This window comes from Mus caroli, chromosome 10 (genome assembly GCF_900094665.2).
Source record: "Mus caroli chromosome 10, CAROLI_EIJ_v1.1, whole genome shotgun sequence".
Lineage (NCBI taxonomy): Eukaryota > Metazoa > Chordata > Mammalia > Rodentia > Muridae > Mus > Mus caroli.
Window position 1 is genome coordinate 89,235,591 of NC_034579.1, and position 13,508 is coordinate 89,249,098.

At 40.8% G+C, this 13,508-nt stretch overlaps 1 protein-coding gene across 1 annotated transcript in view; it reads left to right on the plus strand.

Moving 5' to 3' along the window:
* The window catches only part of Ube2n (ubiquitin conjugating enzyme E2 N), a 28,783-nt gene extending 19,860 nt beyond the window's left edge, over positions 1-8,923 (plus strand). Inside the window, exons 2-3 of the mRNA XM_029482828.1 lie at positions 8,302-8,548; positions 8,742-8,923. Of these exons, the coding sequence (XP_029338688.1) occupies positions 8,302-8,548; positions 8,742-8,890 (396 nt within the window). The 3' untranslated portion in view covers positions 8,891-8,923. The remainder of the gene's footprint in view (positions 1-8,301; positions 8,549-8,741) is intronic.
* The last annotated feature ends 4,585 nt before the right edge of the window (positions 8,924-13,508 follow it).

The window sequence follows — 13,508 nt, forward strand, 5'->3', positions numbered from 1 at the left end:
TCTCAGCACTGGGGAGGCAGAAGCCAGTGTGGTCTTTATCTAGGGCTACACAGTTAGACCCTATTTCCAAAAATAAAAAATAAAAGGAATGTTACCTCACTCACCCAATTAGGAAGAGAAAATGAAAATCGTCATATAGCTGCCTTGAATTTAATTTCCAAGCTGGATATATCTGAAGGACAGTTTTACCATCAAGAGTTTTGTGAGTGTTTTATGAATGAGCAGGGGATGCATCTTTAACTGTGCTGTTAGTATTTGGAAGCCTTTCAGAAAACATAAAAAGATGGAGGTTTACAGTACTTATTTGCTATAAAGCTTAATATATCTTTAGAAATCAATCAGCAAGAGTCCTAATCTGGTCATAGGTTGTTAGAACTTCTGTGAAGACCGTGATACTCAAGTCTGAAATGAACCTTTCAGAGACTGACAAATCTAATTCAGGGAGTAGTGATATATTTTATATGGGTGCTGGAGAGACACTCTCAGGTCTTCACACTTGTGCAGCAATATAGTTACACTTAGCCTCCAAACTGAGCAAAAATCAACCTACCCTTCCTAGAGAAGGGACGGAAGGAAGATAGGGAGAGAAAAGTGTTTTACTTTCCACTCTCTGAAATCAGAGCATGACAGTTCACACCTGTAATCGCAAAGCTGAAAGGAAGGAGGATTGCCTGTGACTCTGAGATCAGTGTGGACACAATGTTGAGTTATAGGAAAGAGTGACCCGGTCTTTTGTTTTGTTTTGTTTTCGAGACAGGGTTTCTCTGTATAGCCCAGGCTGTCCTGGAACTCACTTTGTAGACCAGGCTGTCCTCGAACTCAGAAATCCGTCTGCCTCTGCCTCCCAAGTGCTGGGATTAAAGGTGTGTGCCACCACACCCGGCGAGAGTGACCCAGTCTTATGGGCACTCAAGGAAGCATTGGCAGAGGCAGGTGGATCTCCAAATTCCATGCTAGCCAGGTTTACATAGTTCTATAGGTCCTCCATAGGGTGAGACCAGGCCTCAAAAAACCAAAAAGTCAATACTTCATTATATAGTATAAAGCGATGGGTTCATGGAATATCAAAGATGGGCAAGTGGTTTGCTGTTCTTAAATTATAGATAATTCCAAGTCAGTATGATTAATATAGCAGATTTCAACCAAAGATTCTTTTCCTATCTTTTGTGTTAATGAAACTATACCTTCTCAGTAAAAATGGAGGAAAAGTGAGATTATTGCTTAAATGTACTTCTTTCATGAACTGGTGATTACTAAGGTCTAAAAATAGTCCTCTCTTAACTAAGGTCTAAAAATAGTCCTCTCTTAACTCCTGTGCTCTTTATTGCCCTATCAGACCAGTTGGACCTTTATAGTTCACTGTCAATTAATTGCCTGTCTGTACCATAGAGATTAAGAAACCAGGTGGACTAGAGCCCAACGCCTGTATTCAGTCTTGGCTCTGCTGTTTCCTAGCTTCGTTCTTTTCTAACTGGTTACCTTTTCTTCCTCGTTTATTAAATGAGTATGAGGATTGAGTGATATCACTTTTTTGCCTTGCATTTGAAGTCTGGATCAGAATGGGCCCCTTTAAGGACATTTACATTAATGCCAACCTTAGCTTAGAAAAGTGACATATGGTACTTTGAAGAGAAGAAAAAAAGACTTCACCTATTGGAGTGAAATAACGAACTTTTTTTAAAGAGTATTTTATGTTTTTGTTTAATCTGTTGATGTCTTATGTCCACTAGAGGGTGGTGTTCACGGAAAGAGTTAAAGTGGTTTCTTGGTGATTAACCAGTATTTCATCATGTTGTTAGTTGCCTTGCTTTTCCCCCCCCCCCCCCCCCCCCAGCCATCATTTTTTGACTGCATCAGACAGCAACTCTGATCTAAAGGGACTGGCAGAGAGCCTTCATGACGTATACCAGTTAGTGATTCCATAGCTTCCTATATTACTTAGAGATTATTTTTGAGTGGAAAACAAGACAGTTTAAAGTTGCTCTACAAAAATTTACCCACATATATGAAGTTCATTTGTTCTTAATGACCTGTCAGTAATAAACTTACCTTGTTTTTTTTTACTCTGTAGGTGCTAGCTTCTAGTGGCTATGGAGCAGTTGAAATGTGGCTAGTTTGAATTGATACATGTGCTTAGTGTAGATTAAAACCTGGACTTGTGAAGGCTCAGTGTGAAAAAAGATTAAAATAATCTGTTAGCCATTATATATTGATAACATGTTCAGATAACTTTTTTTTTTTTTTTTGGTTTTTCGAGACAGGGTTTCTCTGTGTACCCCTGGCTGTCCTGGACCTCACTTTGTAGACCAGGCTGGCCTCAAACTCAGAAATCCGCCTGCCTCTGCCTCCCGAGTGCTGGGATTATCAGATAACATTTTTAACATATTGGGTTAAATGAAAAATATTATGAAATAATTTACCATTTTCACAAAAATTACTATTCTAAGGAAAGAGAGGGAGAGGAAGAGGGAGAATAAAACTATGTTAACTTAGTTGGTAGAGGCATGTTTAAAAATACTATTTCTGCCATTTGTCATGGTACACAATTTTAATTCCAGCACTTGTCCTGGAACTCACTCTGTAAACCAGGCTGGTCTCAAATTTAAGAGTTCTGCCTTCTTTTTAGGGCATTAAAGGTGTGACTGCAGTTTCAAATATGTCTTAAATAAGTATTGCAGTTTCTCTACTTACACAATTTGAAGCTTCACAGGCAGATTTTTCTTTTTCTTTTTTTTTTTTTTTTTAAGATTTATTTATTATATGTAAGTACACTGTAGCTCCAGAAGAGGGAGTCAGATCTCGTTATGGATGGTTGTGAGCCACCACGTGGTTGCTGGGATTTGAACTCCGGACCTTCGGAAGAGCAGTCGGGTGCTTTTACCCACTGAGCCATCTCACCAGCCCCCTCTTTTTTTTCTTTTTTAAAGATTTATTTATTTATTATATGTAAGTACACTGTAGCTGACTCCAGACACCCCAGAAAGAGGGCATCAGATCTCATTACGGATGGTTGTGAGCCACCATGTGGTTGCTGGGATTTGAACTCAGGACCTCTGGAAGAGCAGTCAGTGCTCTTAACTGCTGAGCCATCTCTTCAGCCCCCAGATTTCTTTTTCTTGAACAACTTTATTTATAGGTTAAATTTTCTTGTTTTAGCTGGGCAGTGGTGATACATGCTTTTAATCCCAGCACTCAGGGAGCAGAGGCAGGCAGGCAGATCTCTGTAAATTCAAGGCCAGCATGGTCTACAGAGTGAGTACTAGGGCAGCCAGGACTTTTAAGTACACAGCTTAATTTTTTGTTGGTTTTTTTTTTTGTTTGTTTGTTTGGTTGGTTTTTGGTTTTTGGTTTTTGAGACAGGGTTTCTCTGTATAGCCCTGGCTGTCCTGGCTGGCCAGGCTGGCCTTGAACTCAGAAATCCGCCTGCCTCTGCCTCCCAAGTGCTGGGATTAAAGGCGTGCGCCACTACCGGCCAGCAGGACACAGTTTGCTTGTTTGTTTTTTAAAAAACCAACCAACCAAACAAACCCTAAAAGTTGCTGAAATTAAGACCTTTCCCTGCCAGTGCTTTCTCTCCCCCTCTACATTTCTAGTTTGGAACAAAGATAGTTCTGGATTATAGGCTAGTGCTACCATGCCGAGTTAGGTTAGGTGGTGCTAGGGACCAAAGGTTTCCTACAAGTCATAAAGACAATCTCAGCTCCACTCTGTAGCATAGCCTTTACCTTTTCATTAAAGGGAAACATGCTTTTTATCTTTTTTAAAGGATTTATTTATCATTTTGCATGCACTAGAGTCCCACAAAGTCTAGAAGAGGGAGTTGGATCCCCTGGAAATAGAGATAAGAGATGGTTGTGAGACACCTAGTATGGGTGCTGGTAGTCAAAGCAATGCAAGGAGACTCTCTAACCCCGAGGGAAACATCTTATTGTTTCTCTTTAGCAGTCATCACTTTAGTGCTATCACTAACCCTAAGCAAAATGTGGATTATTTGAACACACGTTGTCAGTCTGAGAGCCGAGACTGGTGACTAATGGACCAGTAGAGTATTTTTGTTGGATATGCTGGACATCCAGGTGTGCGGCAGTGTGAAATTTTATCATGCTATAGCTAGATGGAAAGATCATGGTGGGGGGGAGGTCTTGCTGAAGGGATGAAAAGTGCATAAAACTTAAATCAAGCCCGCCAGTGGTAGTGCACATCTTTAATCCCAGCACTTGGGGGAAAGAGGCAGGCGGATTTCTGAGTTCGAGGCCAGCCTGGTCTACAGAGTGAGTTCCAGGACAGCCAGGAACATATACAGAGAAACCCTGTCTCAAAAAACAAAAAACTTAAACCAGGAGTGGTGGTGCCTGCCTTTGATCCTAGTACTCTAGTGACAGGACAATCTCTTGCATTTGAGGCCAGCCTGGTCTACATAATGAATTCCAGGAGTTACACGTTGAGACCCTAACTAAAACAAAACAAAGCAAAGCCCCAACAAACAAAAGCCTTATAAATCAATTACTTATGAAAGTTACCATTTACTCTTTTAGCAATTATTACTTGTTTTATATATGAAAGAGAGGGTGGGAGGAGAGAGAACACCCACACCTTAGCACCTGTGTGGAGGAGGTCAGAGGGCTTTGATGATAGAACTCAGGCTGTCAGGGTTGTGTGCCAAGTTGTNCCTGCCATACTGTCTCACTGGCCCATCAACTAATATTTCTTTTTCTTTTTAAATATTTATTTATTTATTATATGTAAGTACAGTGTAGCTGTCTTCAGACACTCCAAAAGATGGCATCAGGTTTCGTTACGGATGGTTGTGAGCCACTATGTGGTTGCTGGGATCTGAACTCAGGATCTTCGGAAGAGCAGTCGGCGCTCTTAACCGTTGAGCCATCTCACCAGCCCCTCAACAAATATTTCTTGATTGGGGTTGACCAAGGATAACTGCAGCTTTGGGAAGACAAATTGTGTGCAAGGGGAAAGTACCACAACTATGAAATATAAAAAAGCGGCTCGCTCAGAAAGTTAAACAAGTGAAGCAATAGGAACTTCATCTTTGTCACTTAAAGAAACCACACTGCACTTACTGTCCTTACGACGAAGCACTGTAAGACCTGAAGGTTCCTCATGGTTAACCTTATGTTTGGTAGGAGGGAGGGAGAGAGATTATATCCACTAGTGTTTCCTTCCCTTCTTCCTACTGTGGGTACGGATTTTAGACACTGGTGTCAGGTTTTTCTATTCTCACAACCTATGCTAAGTTTGGGAAATGGAGAGTGTTTCATCGGATAAAATGGTCTGTTTATTGTGTGGTGACATGGGAGGGATGCTTATACCTCTAAAACCTAAACTGCAGTGTACGTGCAGTGAGATCTTAGGATCAGGAAGGTCACAGTGGTGCTTTGTACTTACTTTCTGGTTTCTGAGACAGGGTCTTGCTGTGTAGCTGGCCTGGAACCCAGACTAGCTGCTCTCTGGCTGTAGCCACCCAAGCACCAGGACTACAGGTGTACACCCCACACCCCACTAAGAGTAGGTAAACGGATGACAGGGGTGTGAATGTGGAATTTGACAACGCACAGTGATTTTTGAGCTATTTTAGGATCTGATCTTGGAGGTACTTTGGGTAGCTTGTTAGACCTTTAAATAGCTGCTACTATGTATAATCTGGGAGTGGTGGTTACTTAGAATCTTGGACACCCCCCTCCCTTTTCAGCCTTTCTTTCTTTTCATGGAGACTTGGGATAAAACAAAGTTGAGAAAGGGCCAAAATTGAAAATTTGCCATCTAGTTTATTTATTTTACTTCTCTGCCCCTCTGCTGATCTTTAACATTTTTTTTTCCCCTTAAAATAAAGGCTAGGGTCCCTTTTTGGCTTTATCCTGAGGGAAAAGGACAAGTAATGTCTAAGTAGGTTGAGGAACTTTCAGGAGATTAAATGGGCTTGAACAAAAAAGTCAGGGTGTGGGGATAAATGAAGGTGAATTGAAAGGTAGGCAGAACACAGGAGTCCTTTGCCAGGCTTTGACATTTAAATAACTGGAGAGGGTAGAACCAGGAAGTAAGATGGCATGGTCCAGGTTGGAAGCCAGGCAGAGTACTAGGAGGTTGTTTATTTAGTCTGCCAGGTAGAGCTGCGGAGGGAAGCTTGACCAGAGCAGTAGGAGTGGTGAGACACAGTATACTCATGGGTACACGTCTGTAACCTTTTTTGTCTTTGCTGGGGCACCAACCTAGGGGCGTACACATAGTCTTCTTGCCTCTGACCTATACTCCAGTAAGTCTTGGAGGTTTTTCAAGCAGTTCTTTTAAAAAAAAATTAGGCTAGATACATAACCTGTGGGAGAAGATGGATCAGTGATGGATCAACTGTCACAGGGGTGGGGGGTAGTCAGAAAGTTAAGTTTAAATTAGGTTAAATTGGGTTGCTGTTAGTCTGTTTTCTTTCATTGTACTAAAATGTTAAAGCTGGGTGCTCAGAAAGAAAAGAATTGTAGAGGCTGAAAGTACAAGATTGGGCAGCTCAGTCCTTTTGCTTCTGCTATATCCTGACATGACTGGAAGGGAAATGGTCATGTGCAGAAAGAAGATGGCAAGTGGTTAGAGTGGCTTCATTTTATAGCAATCTGTCAGGAGAGCCAGCTTCGTTAGTCCAGGCCTTGTTCCCTCTTATTAGGAAAAATAAAAGAAAATGTGTATGATTTGGGAAAGGTCAAAAAAGGCAAGGACTGACTCTGGAGAGGTTGGAGGGATGTTCTTGGGAAGGCGAGGAGATCTGGGCCTACAGGGAAAGAGCCTTAGCTTAGTAAATGCTCTGGGAGTTGAGAGGAACAGGTTTGAGAAGCCCAGAAGAGCATGGGTACAGAGGCAGGTACATATGCAGATGCCATTGCGGATGTTTGCCTTCTCGTGAAATTGGAAGCAGGGCTTCAGTCAAAAGCAGGGGTGAAGATAGACGTTTACAGGTTTCAGGAGAGTTGTGGAAAACAGAATGTGGTATAATTACTGGAGAACATTAAAGGCCCTTCAGAGATGGTCAGTTTTAGTCTTCCAGCATGTGCCAGGTCACACTGCCTTCTTTTCTTCCATCTCTTACGTCTCTTGCCCCATTTAAGCAATCCTAGAGGTGTTAACTCTCCTCCAAAGACATAATCTTAGCTATATAGCTATGGCTGACCTTGAACTCAGAGATGTGCTTGCCTCTACCTAAGCCCTGGGATCCAAGAGTATGAGAGCTGTTGTTGCCACACCCAGTTTCCTAGGCTTGTTCTTTTCTCCGGTACCTCTGTTGTAGCACTCTGCATCCATGGTTCCACCAGATGAAGTTGGAAAATCCTATGGCAAAGTGGTCTCTTTGTTGAACAAGAATTTTGTCATTCTTCCCTATTTTGTGTATTGTTACTTACATAACATTCCTACTGTTTTAAGCACTATAAGTCATGTAGAGATGGTTTGATATATGAAGATTTTTGTAGTTTAAATACAAATACTGTACAACTTTATGTAAGTCTTGAACATCCAGAGCCTTTTGAGGATTCTAGACCTCGACTGCCTTGACTACAAAGAATGACCAAATTTTAGAAGAGCTCAATGGCCTATTTTTCTTGCTTTTTTTTTTTTTTTGAGATCTATTTATTTTATGTGTATAACTTTAGATACATCAGAAATGGGCATCAGATCCCATTACAGATGGTTGTGAGCCACCATGTGGTTGCTGGGAATTGAATTCAGGACCTTTGGAAGACTAGTCAGTGTTCTTAATCACTGAGCCATCTCTCCTGCCCAGTAACTTGGTTTTAAATATAATTTAGAGCAGGTTGCTTTACTCATTGTAGCCACCCTGGTGTCATTTTTCTTTTCCTTTTATGTGAGCATAAAAATTGGTTTTATTAATCCAATCTAGAATGTGATAATGTCCTGCAGTTATATTCAGTTGGTTGTTGTTACATGAATGGTCTGGTGTTGGTTGGTTGGCTGGTTGGTTGGAAACAGGGTTTTCCTCTATAGCCCTGGCTGCTTGACTCTCCTGGAACTCACTATGTAGGCCGCTGCTGGGATTAAAGGTGTATCCCATCAAACCTGCCATAAAGCCTTTTGTTACTGTTTTGGGTGTGTGTATTATTATGGCATGATGCAGAGGTCAAAGAAATTCATAAAAGAACTCAAAGAAGAGTTTCACATTTTATGTGAAAATTATGCCATTGGGAGATTGTGTTATATCTAATTTCAAAAGACGAACTTCCTAATTTTAATTTTGGTGTCTAGTGAAATGGCATTTGTTTCACAGGTGTGCTTGTTTTTCTGTTGTAGGAAACCCAGCGTTTGCTGGCAGAACCAGTTCCTGGCATTAAAGCAGAACCAGATGAGAGCAACGCCCGTTATTTTCATGTGGTCATTGCTGGCCCCCAGGATTCCCCCTTTGAGGGAGGGACTTTTAAACTTGAACTATTCCTTCCAGAAGAATACCCAATGGCAGCACCTAAAGTACGTTTCATGACCAAAATTTATCATCCTAATGTAGACAAGTTGGGAAGAATATGTTTAGATATTTTGAAAGGTAAGTGTTGTTTGTCACCCTGTGCTTTATTAGCGTGTCCTTTTTGTCCTGAGCATTGTACATTTAGAATGTAACTAAGCACTGTAATCTCACTGTATGCTCACAGCAGCAGCAGAGTGTGTGGGAGGGAAGTGCAGCAGTTCTGGGCCTGCTGTCCATGCTTTATCATATTCCGGGCCTGTTACCTTCATAGATAAGTGGTCCCCAGCACTGCAGATCCGCACAGTTCTGCTATCAATCCAGGCTTTGTTAAGTGCTCCTAATCCAGACGATCCATTAGCAAATGATGTAGCCGAGCAATGGAAGACCAACGAAGCCCAAGCCATAGAAACAGGTACTTAATATCTATTCTCTTTCACCTGCTCTGCTTTTCAAGCTAGGTCCCTTACCATTTGATGTTTTATTTATAAGCTCACATTTAAAAATAATGTATAAAGGAGATTTTGCAGTGTTTAACCACATGTATATACTATAATGACTACTGTATTGGCAGTATGTGAAGATACTAGAAAACTTGGCAACTGTTCTTTTTTTATGGTCCACTTAAAGAATATAGCCATTTATGTAATCAACAAACTTCTTCCTGCTATAAACATATCATCTATTCAAAAATGAAAGGACTTTTTCTATCTGTTGAATTTTACTGCTTGTGGACGTTGTACATCGTGGTGCGCACTAGGCTCCGCACCACGATGTACAACGTCCACAAGCAGCACAGGCATCTTCATCTTTGGTGATTACATGCACATTAGCAAATCTGTCTTGTCCTGATTCACTGTTGTAAAGCATGAGCAGAGGCTAGAAGTACCATCTGGGTTGCTGAGAGATGCTGAGAAGCAGGACTCTCTGCTTTGACTCCTTCCCCATCATGGTTAAAGTACAAGGCACTGTGAATGAAGGTAGTTGTCAGGGTTAGCTGCCAGGGGTATGGGTGTTATTTTATTTTTTAGGGGGAAAGTAGTTTAATTTTATGGCCTCCTTTCCCCTCCCCCCTCTTAAAGGATCTAATTGCAGTGGTTAAATGCAGCTAACCAGTTTTTTTAGAATATGCTCTCTAGCCAAGTCTAACTTTAGACGCTGTAGATGGACAAGCTTGATTGTCTGAACCAAAATGGGAACATTAAATAAACATCACAGCCCTCACTAATAACATTGTGACTTTGCTGTCAAGTGTAGATTCTCCATCCCCCACCCCCACCCCGAAAAGAAAAAGCTTGTGACCATTTTGTATGGCTTGTCTGGAAACTTCTGTAAATCTTATGTTTTAGTAAAATATTTTTTGTTATTCTACTTTGCCTTTGTACAGTTTATTTTACTGTGTTTATTTCGCTTTCCCGATGTGACAATCGTATTTAAAATTAAAATAGATGGAACATTCTGTTTTAGTCCTCTCCATCTGACAAATTGGCAAGAGGAGAATTTTACCAGTTTGTTTCATTGATGCAGATCTGTGTTAGGATTCTACTGAGTGAGTATTTATAAACTGCCTCTGAGCATGCATGGAGCATCAATATCTGACTTTTTTTCTTAAACCTCCTAGAAATTTGAAATAAATATTACCTGATTCAATTAGGTGATCCTTGGTGTCCTTGCCATGTTTGAAAGTTGACCATACTCAGCAGTCACAGCGAAGAGGACAGTTGCATGTCACATATGGCGTTTGAGCTTCAGATATAGGTTAAGACTTTTCTCTTGGTTCTTGTCTGAAAACTATATGGCCATTGGTTTGTGCTATTAGGAAAACCCTAGTTATTTGATTTTGCTGAGGCAGTTTTGAGTCCTCCTGCAGGCCTAATGAACCCAGGCAAGTGGTGTCATTGGCTCTTCAGTTCCTGTACATTTGCTATGTAGCCCTGGCTATCCTGGAACTCACTATTACAGACCAGGCTGGCCTTCAACCCAGAGATCTGGCTGCCTCTTCTAGTATCAAAGGCCACTGTGCCCAGCTATTCCTTTTATCCTTTAATTTGCTGTTAGTAGTTGTTTTTTTCCTGTGTAAAACAATCCCTTTCAATATTTTCTACATTGAATTTCTGATTCTTGCTATTTTAAAGTCATATACATGTAAATGCTAACCTTATGGTCAGAAATCTTCATCTCCATAATCTTCATGTAAGGTTATGGATTTCTTCATAACTTAAATTTTTTGTTTTCTCTTTTGAATGCAGACTATTTTATTGTGTTAGAATAGAATTTAATAGAATTATCTATTAAAATTATATTTTCAACGTATAAGAGCTTTTGACAACTGATAACTGGATCCTTCCAAATAAATGCATTTTGTTAACAAATGTAAAGTTTAGAATAAAATTGCTAATGGCCCTACCTGATACTGTGAAATTTTAAACTTTCTAACAGCAGTTGTTACAATTCTTGGCCTGAGTACATCTTTGTCCATGGCTAAGACAGTTCTCACTTTAAAAAGCAGACTTGACAGGACTTGAAGTTAACCATTCACCACTCAGCATTCCATCCTGAAAGCCAGAGCTGCTCCTAGTCATAGCTGATGCCTTACACATTACCCACGGTGGCCTGGTGTGCAGAGGTTTCAGTTTTCCCAGTTTACATTAGGACTCCTAATTTCCTGGCATCACATTTTCTTTGGAGGTTTTGATGAGTCCCATTGTTTGAAATTTGCTCTCTTAGCCAGTTGGAAGAAGCAAGAATTGTTACTTATGCCTGGACTTTTCCTAAAAGAAACAACAGGTTGAACTCTGGTAATTACACCTGGCCTATGGACCTGTTTTCGTTGGCCAGGAAAATGGTTGGTTCAGAGCAGTTAAATGATAGTATTGCAGAAACTTGGGATAGTGAATAAATGTAGCACTAATTAGACTGATGATCATTGTGTGGACATCTCCTGGCAGGGGCTGAGTAGCAGTCACCACTAGATGACATGTCATTCTCTTTTTCTGTTTAAAGTAGGTTGGAATCATTCCCAGCCTTACCTGTTTCTGTACGTGTGGTTCTGTTTTCTTACAAAGTTTTGTCTTTGTAGTCCCAGCAAAAGAAAGACATTCACTTAACAAAAGCATATTAACATTTACCTGCTGCTTGCTGGTTTGAGGATGTAGATGTGAATGAATAGTTTGGGCCTTTCCTTTGAAGGGACAGCATAGGCGTGGGAACAACACAATAGTTGCAGCTCCTCTTGGAAAGGCTAATCTTCTGGACTCAAATCAGACAAATGCCTCCAACCTCCAGAAATCTGCGCATGCAGAGCTCAGAGAGAAAACCAACTTCTTCCAAATTGGCATCTTGAAGTCAGTTCTGAAGCCCTAGGGTGTAAATGTGGGCTTTGTGGTTTGAAGTTTTTGTTCTGTTTTGTTGTCTATTTTGCTGTGATTCACTTCTACTGTGAGATTAGTTAGCCTTGGTTCGCTCAGATCATAGGCATTCTGTATATAATACTGAATACTCACACTAGACCAGGAATGTACTTGTAAGGTAAAGTTCAGTGTAAATTGATATATTAAAGCCACAGGGGTGCTGTGCTCAGCATTTCTCCGGAGGGTGGGGAAGACCATCTGGTGTTCTGTAAGAGTACTCCCAGTCAGCCAAGTAGACCTCAGTGGTGTCATGTGGACAGTAGGCTGGCTTTGTTTCCCTGGTGGTTTCGGTATTGTTCTCTTGACTAATCTAATAACGACATCAGTTTTTATTACTGCAGAAGCGGAAGTTTTAAAGCTACAACATAGGAAAGGTATCCACATACAAATTACAAAGTGAGATGAGAAATTGGGTACCTAACCCACTATTCCGTAAGAAATATGTAATATTTCATTGGAATGTATTCTGGGGCTGGGAGCAACATTTCATTTTAGCTATGAAGCATGCCGCCTTTTAAGGAGCTATATCAGGGTTTATATTTTAAGTAAAAGGAAAACATGTTGAATGTAATTTCAAAGAAGTATAAACAATAAAAACGTATACCGATTGGATGTGATGATTTGACTTGTCTGTTTCCTGCACTGCTCACTCACCTCCACACTCATTTCATTACCACTAAGGCTGGGCATCTTTGCTCTCAGGGTTAATTAGAATTTCCCTCTACACATTTCTGTTACTAGGGATTGAATCTTTTCTTGTGTGAGTTGACAGTCATCTATCTCACTGCTGGAATCGTCCAGGAAGGTATTAAAAACCAGGGAGAAGCTGGGTTAGGGGGCAAAATGACTTTAAATCCCAGTATTAAAGGCTAAGTAATGAGTTCAAGGCCAGCACAGAATACTTAGTTCCAGGACAGCTGGGGCTTTTTAGGGAAGGCACAGGGTGTTTGTGGTACTAATCTCAGAGGCTAAACTAGTATGATGAAGCTTGATTTTGGAGGATCTTTGTTTTTGAGACAGGGTTTCTCTGTGTATCTCTGGCTGGCCTGGAACTCACTCTGTAGACCAGGCTGGCCTGGAACTCAGAAATCCACCTGCCTCTGCCTCCCAAGTGCTGGGACCAAAGGCATGCGCCACCACACCCAACTTTTTTTTTTTTTTTACAAACTATAGAACAACAAAAAAGCTATAATGGAAGACTTTAGGAACTATTTAGATGCTATGCATAAACAGATATTTAGTGAAGCAGCTGGGAATTCTATCCAGTGTGATAGAAAATCCTGGTTTTTCTCTGTAGTCCTGGCTGCCCTGGAATTTCTCTATAGCCCAGGCTGACCTTGAACTGAGATCTGCCTGCCCCTGCTAACTATGCCTGGCTTCAGACTTGGAAATTGAGACCAAGAGACCAGGCTGGCTTTGAACCTGTGATTGATTAGCATAGCAGTGCTGCTCTCCTCGCCTCCCAGAGCTGGGATTAAAGGCATGTGTTATTACTACTTACCCAGCCCAAACTACTACATTTAATCACTGCTCTTAAACTTCTAGTTCTTTTATATGTTTGAGTGGAAATTATAGTAAGGAATGTTCTGTTATTTTTCTAGTTTTGGTTATTAACCTATTATGAAACTTCA